Source organism: Malaclemys terrapin, chromosome 17 (assembly GCF_027887155.1).
Source record: "Malaclemys terrapin pileata isolate rMalTer1 chromosome 17, rMalTer1.hap1, whole genome shotgun sequence".
Classification (NCBI taxonomy): Eukaryota; Metazoa; Chordata; order Testudines; family Emydidae; genus Malaclemys; species Malaclemys terrapin.
The window spans coordinates 4,573,610-4,592,588 of NC_071521.1; the positions used below are offsets into that span (position 1 = coordinate 4,573,610).

The following is an 18,979-nucleotide window of genomic DNA, read 5'->3' on the forward strand; positions in this document are numbered from 1 at the left end:
AGACTTAGAGGGCATTAAATAAATGGCTTGAAGAGTTAAGATTAATTGTTTACAGGCACAGCCTCAAGTTGTTTTGTAGTGAAAGCTCCAGGGACCAGATTCTCTTGTCATCTCTGCACAGGACTCCAAAGAAGGGGAGAAAGGTGGCTTTAGCCACTTTTATGGTTCCCAAATCCTGTGGCTGTTGTGCATTTGCCCAGTGCCTGGCATAAATTAGAGACCTGAGGCTGCTTATACCAGCTAACCATAGATGTCGGTATTATTAGGGTACAAGGGATGCCTTAATAATGTCCACTTTTCCCTCTGCATCAAGCGGGCATGGAAAAAGAACCGTTAAAACAGGTTTGTTCTACGTATGTATTCCCCAACATAGAGATACTCCTCAAAGGGATAATTTAAGATGGGTTTAACTGCCAGAGTAGGCTCAAGGTGCTGACCTGTTTGTTTATAAACTATATTCTGAAGTTTAAATTATGGTTTAGACACTGAAGAACCCGTGGCATTTCAGAAGAGTCAGGATGCTAGTCCTACTTTTGGGTAAATCCAGAATTTAATTTGCGTAAATACTCACTTGATTTGCTCAGAGTGGGGAAGTCCCTTTCCCCTTCAAACTGTTGGGTAACGTTCTGGTGCCAAATGCAGCCATGTTCCAGCCCTGACGTGCCTACACTTCACCCATTGTGAAATGGTTTCTGTGCAGTGTTTGTAAAGTGCTTTGATATCCTCTGTAGATGAAAGGTGCTATATAAATGCAAATTTCATTCACTTCAATTCAATTTCATTTAATAAATAAATAAATTGCTCAAGGTTTTAGTGGGAAGGGCAGTCTGAGAACCAGCACAGAATTTTTATTCTGAATATACCTGTGGAGCAAAGGGTTAAGGCCACTGATTGTCTTTCAGAGCCTAACGGAATTAATTTTCACACACACAAAACCACATTTTTTTTCTCTTTGCAGCCTGAATAATAATGAAATGAGACCAGAGCTTTCTAGCTCTGTTATGTTGTGCATGTTACTCCTATGAATTAGGAAGTGGCGAAAGGAATGCATTGCTAAATTAGTATTTTGATTATTTTTTCAAAGTTATTTAGTAAATAAACTGAATTTTTAATTGAAGTTGCAAATAAAGGAACAGATTCACTAGAAAAGTTTCTAACTTTTTTTTAAATTTTCTTTCTTTTGCCTAATATAAGTTAGTGCTAATAAGGATTTCTTTCATGGAGGGAAATTAAACTTAATCATAAACAGCCAGAAAAATTGCTGTAGTGTATATTGAGTTTAGTAAGGGCTCAACGTGCTGTTAGAGTTTGTTTTTAATAGTGAAATTGTTTAATGTCAGTGGGCGTTGATGCTAAATTTTCACAGGATAGGATCCTAAAAGTACTATGACTGGAAGTGGAAGTATAACATGTTTGTCTTGAAGTGATTTAATCTCCTAATACAATATCTTCTTGCGAATAATTCTCTATATGACATATTTAATTAATGGCACCTACACAGATTCGCAGGAGGAAAAAATGATTATTTTGCACAGGTAGGAATGACCATGTAGTCCATTTTTCAGGAGAATAGCCCTAGAGGAGTGATTTAGAGAAAATTAATGTATACATTTTGACAAAACAATATTTTGATTTATGGGTTACATATTGTGTATTTGGGAAATTGACCTCATGAATATAGCCTTTCCTGCTGGGTTGACTGGTTGAAGTTGAGAGGCTTTACACTGTTTTAATGCACTGTTTAATTTTTTGAACGACCTAGCTTTTGACAATAGGATGCAACAGTATGGTATATGTAATTATGGTAAAATTATTCTTTCACATGTGCGAGTGGCTAATGCTGTAGGGATAATTTCTCTGCTCCAGCTGATAAATTCAGATAAACATTTGGCCTATGATTGGTCTGTTTGCAAGCTTGCTTGTTTGTTTAACTTCAGTTATTATTTTTCTTTTCTTTAAAAATAATACTAATATCCAGGAGAAAATGACAAATATGGATTTCTCATTCCTTCTTTCTGTATCTCCTATCACAAAGCTAAAAAGCTGTCCATTTGCTGCTAATAAAATGAACAAAATAGTATAAATAGGGCCCTACCAAATTTAGGTCCATTTTGGTCAATTTCATGGCCCTAGGATTTGAAAATTAGTCCATTTCACATTTTCAGAGGTTTACATTTGAAATGTCATGGTGTTGTAACTGTTGGGGTTCCAACCCAAAGAAGGATGTGGAGGGGTCACAAAGCTGTTTGTGTGTGTGTGTGTGTGTGTGTACGCGCGTGCGGGGGGGGAGGGGAGTCTGCAGGATTGCCACCCTCACTTCTGTGCTGCCTTCAGAACTGCTGCCATGGAGCTTCCTGTGGCAGAGGGAGGTACCCAGAGGTGGGTCTGATTTCCCCCACTGAGAACAGCTGTGCAGGGGAAGAGTAAATCCTGTCCCTCCCCAGCCTGGGGACTAGCAGTTGGAGCCCCGGGAACCATAGAACCCCCAGATGGCGTGCCCTCAGCCCTGCCCCTTCTTCTCCCCTTCAATAGCTAGATTTCATGGGGGAGGGCTTATTTCAGGGTCCATGATATGTTTTTTCACAGCTATGAATTTGGTAGGGCCCTAAGCATAAATTATAGTTGGCACCTGGTTGATACTGAAAAGTATAGTACATCTGCTTCACTTTGTATTTTAGAAATATATGTTATTTATTAAAATCTGGTAACAGGGCCGGCCTTAGGGAAAATGGCACCCTGGGCGAACTTGTATTTTGGCATCCCTGGCCCCTGTGGGTGTGGTGCCCCCGCATTGTCCCTGGCCTCCGTGGGATCCCCAGGCTCCCCTTTGCCCCTAACCCCTGCACTGTGCTCCCTTTGTCCCAATCCCTGCACTCCCTCCTGTGCCCCTAACCCCTGCACCCCTAATTTCTGCACTGTGCCCCCTTCACCCCTAACCTCTGCACCTCTCTCCTGTGCCCCAACCCCTGCACTTTGCTCCTGCACCCCTAACTCCTGCACCCCCCTCCTGAGCCCAGGGCTGTGGGGAAACTAACCTGGATGCATAGAGCAGCTGGCATTGCTGCTCGCTGCCCCCCTTGAGCATTGCTCCTCCATGCACCCTAGAGGGCTGGGGGGCGGGGAGCAGGGCCGGCTCTAGGCACCAGCAAAACAAGCTGGTGCTTGGGGCGGCACATTTTTAGGGGCAGCATTCTGGCGTGGGCCATGCCACCCCTAAAAATATGCCCCAGCCGCCTTAACTCACCTCCGCTGCTGCCGCTCGCGCACCGCTGCTCACCCTCCCTCCCAGGCTCTCAAACCCGGGAGGGAAGGGGAGATCCTGAGCGGCCGTGGCACAAAACAGCTGATTTGCGCGCCGCGGTCGCTCGGGATCTCCCCCTCCCTCCCGGGTTTGAGAGCCTGGGAGGGAGGGGGAGACCCCGAGTGGCCGCAGCGCACGCGCTGCTTCTCCCTCTCCCTCCCTCCCTCCTAGGCTTGAGAGGGGAGGAGGCAGGGCTGGGGATTTGGGTAAGGGGTGGAGTTGAGGCGGGGCTGGGGGTGGGTTAAGAAAAAAACAAATTATTTTTACTTGAGGCGGCAAAAATCCTAGAGCCGGCCCTGGGGGGGAGCGAGGAGGGATGTCAGGGCTCCCTGCGTAAGGGCAGGGCATAGGGTGACCAGACAGCAAATGTGAAAAATCGGGACGGGGTGGGGGGAGTAATAGGAGCCTATATAAGAAAAAGACCCAAAAATCTGGACTGTCCCTATTAGATCGGGACATCTGGTCACCTAGCAGGGCAGGAGAGCAGCAGTTTCTGATGCTTGCCTCACAGCCCAGGTTGGAAAAGTGACACTCCTTGCTCTCCCTTCACAGCCCCCTAGGGGGGGTGGAGGAACGTTACAGGAGACAAGCAGTATCTGTGCATCACCGCTCCCCAACCCCATGCTTCTATGCTGGGAGGAAGCAGGGAGAAACCTGTACACACACACCCCACCGCCTGCCCAGTTTCTGACTCTACACTGGCAACATGCCCCCTTGACCATGGCGCCCCTGTGAGGTTGCCCTGGTGGCCCACCCCTAAGGCCAGCCCTGCTGGTATTATTTGATTTTTTTTCCTTGTTTCCAATGAGGAGTTTTAAAACAATGTAAAGCTACTGTATTTAAATTTAAATATCCTGTTCTGAGCGCTCAGTTTGAAGTTTGAGCCTGAGCTCAAGCATATGATTCAGTTTGGTTGAAAAGCTGCAGTCAACATTTGGAAAAAGTAATACTTTAAAGACTGCAAATTTAAATTATTATTAATGTATGTGTGTCGAGAGTTAACTTAGTACATTAAATTTGAACAGTAATTATTTACAAAAGAGTAGTGGCAAAGAAGCCACATCTTTCTCTTGTATTTATTGAGAGAAAGAAAGTTGAATACATTTTTTTTTAAATAGCTTTTACTTCACACACTAGCAGAGGCCCCACCTTTGATATCTTACAATAAGCTCTTCCCATTGAAGTTGGGCATTAGATATGAAGCGTGGACTTTACTGATGTCCAGAAAGCTGTTCTCTGAAGGGCTTATATTTTTATTTGAACTTCTACAAAGATAAGAAACTTGTAGATGTAGCCAATCTCTTTCAAAATCTGTATTATATCTTTTTTCCAGTTTCCATTTGGTCGGCGCTTGCCCTGTGATATCTATTGGCATGGGGTATCATTTCATGATAATGACATATTCTCAGGTCAAGTCAACAAGTTTCCAGGTAATTAATCTTGTGCTTGAAGTTAAAGAAATGCTGTCTGAATATTCACGCACCTTGTTGGTAATATGCTGGGCAGTTACCACTTGTAACAGTCTGCAAAATATGAAAGGTTTCATCTTATTTTGATCAAAAGTCTGGTGTTCTCATCCTGATGCAAGTAAATGCCTGATTATCTGTTTCACCATCAAGGAGAGTGTTTGCCGCTTGCATCGTGTTGATTACAGTTGCAATAACAAAGTCTTAAACAAATGGTGCCATCTTTTGTTACCTTGGATCTTCCTTGGACCTTTCGTCTAGATTGTATTCAGTCTTTTGCACTCTCCTATTGATAGCTTTCTGCAGTTATCAAATATCTAAATTCTCAGACACTATCATGATAATTGGTAGAAATCTTTTACAGTACAGTAGATTTGAATCCTGAGGTTTTGATAAAGTAAAAGGGATGCTAAAATTAACCAGTAGTTAAGTAAAGTGAAAGGATCTTTTGGATGCTACTGAAAGCCTTCATTAAAATGAAGATAAATATGAAATGAAACCGGGCTTCATAGCTTCTTATATTGGGAGTGGACTCCAGATGCCCAGATAAAAATCTATCAGATCAAATCATGGTCCCATTGAAATGAATGGCAAATTTCCTATTGTGTTGATCAGTAGACGATTTGATTCACAGTATACCATATTCTTCATTTGTGAGTAGTTCTGTATTGAAAAAAGATGTTCAAATTGGATCACTCGGACTCCTGTTATTGGGCATGTTTTATGAATCAATAATAATTAGAGATTTAGTTAAGACATGGTATGAATACCAGAATGGGTAATTCAAGATCTTTATGGATTGAGAGTATAATGGGACACTAAGGATGTACATATATAGAACATTAATTCAGAGAAACCTGATCTTTAGGTTGTAATTAAATTAAAATAATTTAAACAATTCTTGTGTGTCTTGTAACATCAGTAAAAATGCTCCTTCTTAGAGGATTTGTTTCTACTTAAAAAAAAAAAAAAAAATCTATTTTGTATTGAGCTCTGGCTTGTTTCTGGGAAAATCTCAAAGCACAGTTCCTTAAATGGATTTTTTAATATTGAAGAGTTCATGTCAACTTTCATCTTATTATGATTATTCTACTTTTTTAAGATCCCTTATTTCTCATTCAATTCCAGTATAGATCCCGCTGAATAAGAACTAAGAGCTTAGGTATTGACTTATCTAAGCCCTTCACTTCAGATATATTGCTGCTGTTAGTATGCTGTGTGAGTAAGAAACCCCATATATAGAACTTTTTGCTCCACTTACTGACTTTTGTCTGCTTGTGAACAAAAGCAGACAATGCACCTATATTGGTAAAGCTCTATAATTTTCTGGTTGTTTAAATCTCATGCCATATGTATGATATTTACCCGAGCTGTCCCCTGCCTCCCATGTGGTGAGCAAGAAGGATGCAGAGTTGACAAAAACAGGTTAGCGAGATCCTGAAGTCCCTTCACAATGCACTTTTAACTCCCAGGAATGCTAATGGGGCCTGATCCCATGATCTGCTGAGCACCTCCTGTGAGGTATTCAACATTTCCACCTCCCATTTACTGCCATGAGATTTGAGGGCTCTTGGCAGAATTGGGCCACTGAAAGACTAGACCTAACAGTTGTTTTATATGGAAAGAAAGATTCTTTTCTTTGACATACTGTAATGGTTTAAATAAGGGTAAATAGTTTAGGAAGGTACAATTCTAATTGTCTGAAGCAATTGATGTCTCCTGTTCCTTCTCTGCAACACTGGCAAAATAAGGTAGAAATTCCAGACTGGAGCAAAGAGTCAGTTAACTTTTGGACAAAAATTCTTCTTCCTTGATTCCTAGTTATATTTGGTCAACTACCTTAAAGCTTTCCCAAACCATGTGATATGGTGATAAGTGCAGTATAAATAAATACCCAAATAAAAAGCTACAAATCACTCAGTATCACTAGTAGCTTCAAATATTTAGTTATATATTGAAAACAATGGCCAGAGCACAAACATATGGTAAGTACCAACACACAGGCTTACTTTACTTTGCTGCACAGTGAATAATCTTGAACACTTCCAAACACTTCTTTATTTTCTCCAGGCATGACAGAAATGGTGCGTAAAATTACCCTGAGTCGGGCAGTGCGAACAATGCAGGATCTATTTCCCGAAGAGTACAACTTCTATCCCCATTCATGGATTCTGCCAGAAGAGTTTCCCCTCTTCGTTGCTGAGGTAGATCAATTTTCTCCATATTCTCTGAACAATGCTGCCAGTAAGATATTTGTGACCATGTCATTCTTCACTTACTTTACTTTCATATTGGTTAGACTATTTAAAACTACATTTGTATTCCATGGAATCTATACATTCTTTTCAGTTTGCCTCAGATCAGACATAGTTTAATTGAGCTGCTCTTACTTGTTATGCTCTAGAATTAATATCAAAACTCCTCACCACCAAAAAGGGTATTTGAATGTTAAACACAGCAGAAATTTAAACTCCTTTCCCCAGCATATTTTACTGAGCTTAGAAAGAGTGAGTAGCAGGATGTTCTGAGACTGGACTCTGGAATGTGACATCTCACCAATGTCATTTTCACTGAAGTCTTTTTAGTATATCCTGTGTGTTTTATATGAATCCTTCCAAACTGTCTCTTCTAATGTGTTCGGTGTTTATATGTACTCGCATATTCCTCTGTGTTTAACGGGTGTTTGAATGCGTTGTTTAAAGGTTCAAAATGTATTGTTCTGTTGCTGCTAGTATTTAAAAATATTGTATGTTTTTATGTTAACCCTGTCTGACTCACCCAGTGCATTCTTGCATTCTACAGTATCCTCTGCTTGGAAAAGTGAGCAGAAAAAGGTATAAATTTTATTAGACCTCTACACTCTGTCACTTTTTAATATGATACTTTTATCAGCAGTCAAGTTAAATTCATGATAATCTTCTAATGTGTACTCTTCCAGTGTGCTGGGTCATCTTTCTGACACTGTACTAATGACAGTAAAAATGAGCAAGAATCCTATAGTATCCTCAGCTGTCGATGTAAAACAGATTTGTAAAAGGAGGTGTAAATTGCAATCAGATTAGATATTGCAAGCATTTGAGTGAAGACAATTTGGGAGTAAACTTTCCAAGTAGTACAGTGGGTTGTAACTGATTCCTGTGAGGGTCATGCTAACTCCTAGTTATTATGCACTGATTATTTGGGCAGTGCTGCAAATGCTTCATACCATAGAGCAATTTATAAGGACAGTACCTTTAAGCTGTCAGCAGGTGGCATTGCAGATAAACAAATATTTCTCTCTGTGTAATGAATGTGAAGACGATTTTTGGTTTCCATTCCAAGAAGAGCAGATGTCCAATAAAACATTGCTTGGCGTTTCCCTTGCATGTGTTCTTCCATCTGTGTTTGAGAAAAGTATCATTTTTGTTATCAAACAATATAGTTTATGCTGTAAGAGTTTATGTTCTACTTAACAAAATGTTTGCAATGTAAAAAATGAATAAAACTCTGTATCATAAACCATAAATGATTGGGATGAGCATGGAGAACATGTCACTTGTAGATTAGTGAGGCCATTCCCAACAGGAACTCTCCAAACTTTGCTTTTTCCATTGTTTTAATTGTTGTGGGAATTTAGTGCTGGTGAGGAGTTGTTGGATTGGCAACCCCTGGAGACTGAAGTCTTCTGTTTATCCAGACGGGTACTATACAGAATGGGCAACATCTGCACAACTTTCCCCACATTGTTCTCCCACTGATGCGGCAAGATGACCTCCAAGTGTGAGAGGATATTCAGTGTTATCCATGTTTGTGGCCTTGTGATGTGAGATATTTTCTCTTGGAACTAGACTCAGACCCCAAACAGCTATAAGATTTGTCTGTATTTGAACAGGCAACCTAAAGTTCCTATATCATTAACAATTCCCTGAGCTCTCAGATCTCCCTGCTTCTTTCTGCTGAGCTCCCACAACTTGCCAAAATAAAATTGCCTGTTATATATTTTAACATTCCACAGATTCTATGGACAAGACTGTATGGTCATATTGTGCATCTGTATAAATAACTGGACCACCCAAGTGGTGTCCATTTTTTCCCATTTCTGTCCTTCCCCAACCCTACTCCCAGTCAGAGAATACTGCAACCACTTCAGTAACATCTTCCCTGATTTAAAAAATAATAATTGGCAAGAGAACTGCCATCTTGACCATTTGGTGCAATTTGGTACATTTTTTCATCACATCAGATATAGTGATGGAAGACGATTTGAAATCCAGCTTACTTAGCAGATCTGGAAATATCTCAAGGGTATTCACTCTTGGCAGTTTGTCCTGTTAAGTCTAAGAATTCTTCATTTTATTTATCTTGGTGTTTCCTTGTTAAGAATCTAAGTGTCAAACAGAATTGGAAGCTAGTGGGCAAATATCATTGTGGTGGCTTATTGCCTGCCAAAAAGACCTATTTTGTGTTCTAGATCTCCTCAGCTCTTCTGTAAAAACGTATGAAGTTTGCTTGAAGTCCAAATTGGATGTCATCATCCAAGGTTTATTCCTTTACTGTACTCTTCACTCCCCTTGGGTTTGTCTAAATGGGGGAAATAAGGCATGTCTGAAGATATTAAAGTTGTGTTAGTCAAAAACACAACTTTGCACAAGATGTGGATGAGGTCAGTCATGCTGAAAATGTATTATATGGTCATGGTCAATCTTAGGCCCCTTCCCTCTTCCCAGTGTTGACCATGACCAGCTAACATTTTTCAAAATACAACATGCCTTAAGTGCAAAGTTGTGCTTAAAATTGTTAGTTAACTCTTTTTCCAACATGACTTATTTTTCCAGTCTATACAAACCATGACTGTTCAAATAAAGTATTTGGAGGCTTCTGCTGGTTATAAAGAAGACTTTCAAGAGTTGCCTTCAAGACCAAGAATTCTATTTCCTTGAGGCTAGTCAATCTCCTAGAAAGTAGATTGATCCATTCCCAGATTCTCCTCCTCTCTTTACGCCTTGTTCTTGTTGATTGGTGTATGTAAGATATGATGGACTGGAAGGCTTAAGGAGAGCAGTGAATAGTTTCCAGGACAGGAACAGGGTTTTCACCTCACCTGGAAATGTAGGGAAATGCCTTCGTGCTTTATTACTGGTCTTGAAATACAAATGACTAAGAAAAGTATATAGATAAAATCCAGACATCTGTCAGTTTCAATGGATTTACCCAAATGTCTGCAAAAGTTGAAAAATGATGCCCTTTCTGGTGGAAATGGATGGATTGTGGAAGAAGTTCAGTAAAGGAAGGTTGATCTTCATTAATAACACAAATAGGGGCTTTGAATTAGCAACTTTGCTGTAACTAATAATTTTAGTCTTGGGTTCTGAATTTCCTTTGATGGGCTACCCTGACTCTGTGTGTGGGATTCCTTTCTCATTCTTGCATTTTGCATTCTCTCCCTGATATTTTCAGTAACCAGCTTTGTCTTAAATGTAACATATAAACCAACACTGCCATTTTTTTATGAGGCTGAGTGTGCTGCATCTCTCTTCAGCCAGCATGGATTGAAGTGTGATTCATTGGTGTTTTGTCTAGACAGACTTTAGTCTGAGACACTGCTCATTTTTTCTTTGGTCAGAGAAATGAGTTACTGTCATGTTTGATGTTGGAGCATACAGGATGGAAGCTCCTTGCTTGAGCCCTTTGAAGATAGCAGGTTTGGAGCACCTGGTTTATTAGTGCTGATACAAAATATTTTCCTCTGTCTGAAGGAAACAGGTGTTTTGTTCTGAACTTAAATAGCAGTTGAAATGACTGTTTAAAATACAATATGGAACAAGCAGGTTGCCACTGTATCCTCAAAATAGTGGTTCCCAAAAAGCACTTTCCTCTTCAATAGAGAGCCCGTGCAGCAGAGCAGAAAAAGCCTGAGGCAGGAGCAGCAGAAATGGGGAATGGGAGATAGATTGCCTCTGTCCTTCTAATGGAACAAAAGTGTGTGTGTGTGTGTGTGTGTGTGTGTGTGTGTGTGTGTGTGTGTGTAAAATTATAGCAGGGAGTTTAATGTATAAGCCTGACCAAATACCCCTTTTGTGACATTAACTTTCTAATAGTGAATAAAAAACTGGAATATTCTTATGGAAAGCTCTATTCTCTAGTTAAACATAATTGAGAAGACAGTTATTCCCTTGTGGATAGAACCATTAGAGGCCAAATTCTGCTTTCCTTATTCTCCCATCCCAACTAGTCTCATTGGATTTCGCTGTATGTAGAAAACATGGGAAAATATCTGATGCCTATTGCCTCCCTATCCCTTGAAATGACCATCTATTCTGATAAAGGACTTCCATTCCATTAAGATTAATTGACCCTGAGAAAATCCCTAGTTTAAATAATTAGATTTGAATTCACACAATAGTGAGAAGGAAGAGTGGTGTGGTTCCCAATAAAGTAAATGAGTCTTGTGAAAAAACTTCTGCACTATCCCCTGAAAATTGAGGGGTGGTATAAGAGAACTAAGTAGTGTGGATGGATTAGCTAATGAAGCCACTAGAAATGGACAATCACTCCTGAAATTCCATGACTTTCCTAGTGGTAGCCAGCCTTCTGCTATGTCACAATTTTTCTTTCCCCTGCAGTACCAGGACAGGTTGTGGAAATGGATCGACTTTGCTGGTGCCTCAGGATACCAACTAACAAAGAAAAATAATCTTAGAGCAGTGTCAGAGAGAAGGCAGACTACTGCTGTGAACACATGTAAAACAGCACCAGCCACTTCCTGCGTAGAGCTAGATTAGTTTAGTATGGCAATTTAATTCTGCCTCTTTCATTTTATTTTTTTGTTTGTTTTTATTTGGTGATGTATGAATTCAAGAAAAGAACAGAGTGTATCAACACTATTCCTGGTATTCAAGAAACTAGCGTAGCTTCCCCCTGCTTTGGAGAGAGAAGATGTTTTTTAAAAAGTCTCTTGAAGACATGAACCACAGGATCTCCTGTGTAGTAGACAATGTGGCCCACTGCAATACATCCTGCCTTTACCTTGGCTGCCCCTGGTTGTTTGGGGCTCCCTTGCCTGCGTTGTTCTGAATTTCATGGTCTCCTACCTATCATTCTCTTTCCATGGGAACTTGGATTTTGTAGGGTGGTGGTTGTTGTTGAACTGGAAAACACGGAATGTGCTTTAACACTTTTTAAATGTAAAATATTTGTGAATGTCAGGCTCCTGAGACTGGCTGGAAATCCAGCCCTGTGGGCTGTAGCACTATCAGCAGATCATATGTGGCACTGACAGAAGCAGGGCAGGTTTCTCACATTGGCCCTGCCACTGAACCTCAACCCTAAACTGCAGGAACCACCTTTTAAAGGGTGAGAGAGTAGTTCAGTCTGACTCAGTCCTTGGCCTTTCTGCTGAGACTGTCAACAAGGTTGCCGATTAGAGCCAGCTCCTGGGATTTTATACCATTCTTGAGATGTACAGTAAGGACCCAACCGTTAAGTGCATTTACAATCCCAAACAATTGTGATAGTAGCAGCCATTGGGCATCATTGACATTGGCGGGATTTGAACGGCGTATGTACACGCGAAAGAGTTTGATTTATCCTCGGCATGCTCATGAATTCTGAATCATGTCAACTTCATTAACTTAAAAATATGACTGTGCTCCTTCCTTTCCTTGTAACATGTTGTAAAGCATGCTATATTTTTGAATGCTTTTTATTTTAGATTGCTCTGAAGCTTTCCTGTGCCTCTATCACAATTTTCGTTGTCCTTCTTGAGACCTGGCAGTCTCTCTCGTTTGATTTTATTGCTCTGTATGGCGAAAATAAAACTTAGATAGTAGGAATTATTGATGCGCCATGAGGGATCTATATACCCAGCTGATATTGTCAGGTCCTCCCAGTGACCTAGTTACAACTTTTCTGGTTTGTCTCTTAAATAAAAAGTTGAAGTTTGAGGTTTTATTTTTTCTTCGAAATGTAATAACTTAGTAGGCAATTTATGATGTCATGATTGTTCTAAGGGGAAAATAACTTAATTATATTGTCTTTGAAAGAATTGACAGAAGAGGTGCAGTTTATGAATGGGCAGATCTTAAGCCCAGCGATTAGTTATAAGTATTCTGTTAAATTCTGATTCATTGCATCCAATTGGGAATGTTGTTAGCCTCCAAACACTACTTACTAAATGAACGTATCAACTAACATGTGGTGTTCAAAGGCCAACTAACCCTATTAAAAATAATTCTATTAGGTCCTGCCAGCATACCACAATCTCTTCTAAGAGGGGTCATCTGATTTTCTTACGGATGAGATCACTGGTTCTTTAGGAAAGAAAAACTGGCCAGGATGTTTTTTTGCTTCTGGATGGACCTCATGCTGACATGTAAAAAGACATTTATTGATGCTGGTCCAAGAAGTTATTAGTTACCATAGCAGTCTGTGTTTACCATCTTCTGTTATTACCGTCAGTATTGTTAGTGCAACCAAAGTTAAAAGCCTGCTGATACTGATGTGTGGAAATTACAGAGGACCAGGCAAAAACTCCAAATCTATATGACTTTAAACTTTGGGGGCATTTGGGTCCAGATCTGAACTTTGTAACTCCCATTAACTGTCATTACTGCTGTTCTACACTTGTGTGTAAATGGAAGCTTTCTGCTGCATAACTGACCTGCTCTTTCTACCTGCTTTGTTCATGCTTTTGAGCTTTATAGGTCACCTCTGGAGTTTGGTAGGGGTTTTTGGGATCCAACAAGAGCACCAATACTCCACAGCTAATGGTAGCAGAGATGGGGTATCACAGGATGACTGGTCTTTTTAAAGGGAAATGGGGCCTTAGCCCACCTGTGACAAGATCAGCTCACCTCCTTGGGTGGTTAATAATAAATGAAGAGGCCAGGCTGAGAGTATAAGGGAGGAAGGGACAGACTTCCTGGAGCAGTCCCTGGAGCAAGGCTCCCATCTGAGCCCCTAATACTCCGTCTGGGAGTGGCAGTATGCCAGAAGCGTGGGGAACTGCAGCTGACTGAAGAAGAGTAGCTGTAGGTGAGTGCTGCAAGGAGTAAAGGGACAGTTGGAACTGAATCCAGTGCAGGGAAGCAGGGCTGGGGCTCCTGTATCAAAGAGAGAGAACTATTGGACCTGTGGAACCAATGGCCAACTGAATGAAGCTGGCATGAAGTATTAATGTGTGTCTGAGGTAATTACATTGATCCTGCTCCAGAAGGGGAATGTTTTAGAATGCTGTGGACTGGGTGAGTTATTGAGAAGTCTCATGAGAGAGGGAAACTGAGGCAGAGTGCTGTAGAGCCATCGCAGCCATGAGGGGGCTTTTGGGAGGTGGCTGACCATGTTACATAGGGATTTGGTGTTAATCATGCCCTCTATTCACCCCAAGGATCTAGGATACAGACTGTATTACAGAGTTAAACATTTCCCTGGCATGATGGCTTGCATTACGCATCATGGAGGCCTAGATATCAGTCAAACAAGTGTCAGAAGTAATCGAGACTCATGTTACGTGCCTACTCTGTACTGTAAGCAGAAAGGACATTGCTACACTGGGAGGAATCTGCAAAGAGGCCTCCTGTCTACCAGCAATGCTCTTATGCCATGTCTACATAGGGTCCCTCTGGAAGTCAATGTGCATCAATTAAAGCATGTTAACCCCATGTGGATGGTCTCATTCAGGAGCAAAGTGACCTTCATTTGCTGTAACTTAATTCTCCTTGGATGAGAGCATCCACATGGGGAGTGAGAGTGGCAGGACAGTTAATGCACTTTATGTGCATTCTCACGTTACACCCTGATTCAGCTTAATTTTCCTGAGTGTCCTCATGTAGACATGGCCTTAGTAAGCACGACAAAGTCAATTTTCTTTCATCAACAGAGACATCTTTTGTAGGAAGGTGCTGTGAGCAGTGGTACCAAAATGAACTAAATGTATGTGCTTTATAAGGGACATCTTAGTCCTATTTTCCTATCCTTCCCTCTCTACTTCTGAGACTAGCTGCTTTCCATTTGTATGCACATTAGGGGATGATATAGGATAGAATGGAGTATTTCTTACCCAGTAATTTCTCTTCTAGTAAGGACATCTCCCTCCACCCACCCCAGTCCAACCCCAAGTCAATAGCCAATATGCATTTCTGCAAATAAAACATGCTGAAATATACATTATCACCCAGTAACAATAAAAAAACACTTGACTCAATTCTTGAGAAATCCACAGTATGAAAATGCAAATTTAAAAGGATTTATCTAGGCACATAAAGTTATCTGTAAAACAACTAACACTTATTTAGTGTGGTGATTTCCCTAAACAGATTTTTCACATTTAAATCTTTGTTTAATGTTTTTGTTTCAAATAACTAATTGTTGTTTACTCAGTCGTCCACTAGGGGGCAATACACTTCATGCAAAACTAATATAATAGAGGGGAACTAACACAGGCAAATTGAAAATCTCAGAAGTGTGCTAAGTTGGAAAGGATACAAAGGTAGGCATGTCATGCATTTCAGATCCAACCAAAGGTTTAGCTACAATATTAAATACCATCAAACTCTCTGGACTAACTTTCCTCACTTTCTTATTTCATCCTGTGTGTCTAGACAAATTGTAATCCACTAGGAACAGATTTCCCTAATGTGACGCAAAACCACTTCTAGAAGTTGCTGTGATCATGGTGGACAGAATTTTTTGCTCCTTTTGATCAGAAAATTAGTAGTTGAGCTCCAGGCCTGAATATACCAATGGTGTAATTTACAGGAAATATTCAGTTATAAACTGAAGAGCAGTGGCCACTAGAGGCATGTATAGAATATGCTATTCAATGGGGGCAAATATTTTTGTTGTGATGCATTGTATTGTTAGGTTATGTTAGAGAAACTAGGGCATGCTATCTCTTTGGTGAAAACCACACATTGATGGAAAATGAACATTTCTCATTTCTTGACAGATCTGGTTCCAGCAAAGTTGTGCTTGCCACACATCTAACGGGGTGTGTATGTCTGGAGGGGTGCTGATTTCAAGGCTCAAGAGTTTGTGCAATAATCCCATGGATTTGCCATAAACTGCGCGTCATACAACTGAAGAGATTTAGTCCTGCTGGACTGGGGGAGGAAGGGAGGATACGGAAATAGGACCTGGCTTGATGTATATTTGGGTTGCTGGGGTAGGGTTCCTGTAATTCATGAAGAAGAGAGACATATAGGGAGAGGCCTCCTGCTGTAGATGTGTATACTCCACTCTGCATGACCCTGGAGCATCCACAATAAACCTCACACTAACACTGTGATCTGTGTCTAGTGAGGTGGGTCCCTCCTGAGCTAGGGCTCCCTGCAGTTTGCATCCCTGCCAGCCAGTCTGAACTGGCCCTGTTTCTTGCTCTATATACATTTCAGTATAAAACGGAGTATAATTTTCAATATTTACCTCTTAAAGCTGAATTTCCCACACTTGAGGAAGCTGAACCCCTTTTCAGGAAAACAAAACCAATTGCACATGCCTACAACCCTGCCATGTTATTAAAGACCCAAACTAACATATGAGTTAGTGCCTCTGGAAATGAATGGGGCAATTTACACCTCAGATCTTTGGCTTCATGCTCTCTGCAAAATCAGGTTGCTGTTTCTGCATCTGTTAACCTTCAAAACATGAAACAAGTGTTTCTTTGCAACCATGATAGCTAGATACTTTGAGTGAAAATTGAAATTGGAGAAAAATTCAGAGATCTGTTTGTCCCCCTAGTCAGCCTGGAAATGTTGCTTTAAGAAATCATCTTAGACTGGTGGAAATGAATGGACTTTGTTGTAATGCTTACAAGGGAAAATAATTGGAGTTAGCCTTTTCTTATGGCACTGAATGTTCTTTCATTGTTAATTCTCTTTTTACCTGCTCACAAAGGTAGTGTGGGGATAAACAGCAGCAGGCAGTAAGGCACAGCTTAGGCAATTAGAATAGAGTTCCTACATGCCCGGAACCCCAGGGTATAGTACACAGTTCTCTGCATGCCCAAGCTGTGCCTCCCACTTCTACACAGCTGTTTGTAGCATTGTAGGGTCCTGCTGCCAGAGCCTTTCCCCACTGCAATGAAAGGCTCTGGAAGTGGGGAAAGGCTCCAGGAGCTCCTTTCCCCACTGCCTTCTCCCTGCAGGAGTCTTTCCTCACCACAGTGAAAGGCTCCGGCAGCTGGAGCCGGTCACTGTGGTTGTAGCTACATGTATAGTGGCTGTACTCTACACACTTCCATAAGTGTAGAGAAAGCCTTACTGGGAGGGTGCAAGCACTCGGCAGAAACTTTAAGTGCATGAATAAAACCTTGGTTTGCAAAAGCTTTATTAAGTAAAAGGCACCACAAACATCTGTGCTATTCATGTTGAAGTTAAGGTCTGGATTTGGTTAACTGCTGAAAAGAGCCTCTTCTAAGGGCTTGTCTACATGAGGAGTAAGCTAGGATGTGAATTTCAAGCGCATTAGCTATTCCCTTTGTGCCGTTTAAGCTAAGCTGCACAAAGGCAGTCTTGGTGCAGAGTAAGAGTGTTCACATCGGGAGTTAGTGCGGGGAACCTAGTGTGCACCAGCTACTTCAGGCTCTTTCCCCATATAGACAAGCCCTTAGTTTATTCCATACCATTGTGACAAGGACATAGTGAAATGTGAATTTCAGATTGGAAGACTTACTGGTTGGGAAGATGCAGCTATTTTGTCATAGCTGGATAGTAGTAGATGCCGTGTCTTCAGGACAGGGCCACCAAGGTTTAGGATATTATTTCAAACCATTTTAGAGACATTAACCACAAATGAATAACAGGGTCATGTCAAGTTACTGCTCTATCTTCCCTCTCCTCAGTGTTGTTTGCCTAAATTTAAACTTGAAAAAATAAGGCTGCTTTTTTTTCAAGTTTCATGATTTTCTTTAAGAAAGTGTTCAAAGGGCTTAGTCTCACAACTCAGTTTACATTAGTGAGTCTTTCTGCATTCCCACTGGTTGAGGCCTTCAAGAACAAGAAATGTTTCAGGCTGTATATTGTCACACTGCATTAAAAGGAGGTTCCTTGGACCGTTTACATGATAGGATGCTATATAAACTGCAATTCCTCTACATTGGTAACTCCTCTCCCACATTTTTTGCTCTGATTTTTGTGTTCTTGTCAACACCACTGTGTATTTTCCACTCTTGCATGATGTTTACTTCTGCAATGCTGTGTATTTTACTTGTACATGGAATTTCCTTTCACATGTTGTCGTAGCATTAAAGCTTTTCCTTCAGAAATAAGCAAGGTGTTTTCCCTGTATTCATGTCCTTCTTTGATCTAATGATCCTTCTTTCCTTCTAGGTTCGCATGATGAAAGAGAGCGATCCACCCTGGAAGCCCACTTTCATTGTGAAACCTGATGGTGGGTGTCAAGGGGATGGAATCTACCTCATTAAAGACCCCAGCGACATTAGACTAGCAGGAAATCTACAGAGCCGGCCAGCTGTAGTCCAGGAATATATCAGCAAACCGCTGCTGATTGACAAACTGAAATTTGATATTCGTCTATATGTCTTACTGAAATCTTTAGAACCATTAGAGATTTATATAGCCAAAGATGGACTCTCTAGATTTTGTACAGAGCCGTATCAAGAACCCACCCTGAAAAACTTGCACCAGGTATTTATGCACTTAACCAACTATTCACTGAATATTCACAGTGGGAACTTCATCCATTCTGACAATGTAAACACCGGCAGCAAAAGGACTTTTTCAAGCGTTCTCTACAGACTGTCTTCCAAAGGGGTTGACATCAAGAAACTGTGGTCGGATATAATTTCATTGGTGATTAAGACTGTTATTGCACTGACTCCAGAGCTGAAAGTTTATTACCAATCTGATATACCAGCTGGAAAGCCTGGGCCAACTTGCTTCCAGGTAGGTCAGGAATTTTTATGTAAGGGGTGCGCTCCCTGAAATATAACCTCATCATTGCTAGAGCCCTTCCTGTAACAATATTGGAGTGAAGTTATTTTTTTATGCATAGATTAAGCTTGTATGTTTAATTCATTTCCCCAAAAGTTTTCTCTTTTCTTTTTGTTGATCACTAGTGGGGATAGTATTTGAAAACTGGGCAATGTCCTGTGCAAGTTCACAATTTATTTTCTCTTCACCACATTTTTTGGCTTGCAGACCCTCATCAGTGTCACTGAAGCCACCTTACAATCACCCTTAAACACATCCTCATAGTTTCTGTGGGTTTTCAATCA

At 40.8% G+C, this 18,979-nt stretch overlaps 1 protein-coding gene across 4 annotated transcripts in view; it reads left to right on the plus strand.

Moving 5' to 3' along the window:
- The window catches only part of TTLL11 (tubulin tyrosine ligase like 11), a 121,931-nt gene that overhangs the window by 15,772 nt on the left and 87,180 nt on the right, over nt 1-18,979 (plus strand). For 3 of the 4 annotated variants that reach the window (XM_054007460.1, XM_054007461.1, XM_054007462.1), the window contains 3 exons: nt 4,635-4,731; nt 6,838-6,971; nt 18,072-18,647. In XM_054007460.1, coding sequence (XP_053863435.1) covers nt 4,635-4,731; nt 6,838-6,971; nt 18,072-18,647 — 807 coding nt within the window. The remainder of the gene's footprint in view (nt 1-4,634; nt 4,732-6,837; nt 6,972-18,071; nt 18,648-18,979) is intronic. The other variant, XM_054007463.1, reaches the window with a different exon arrangement.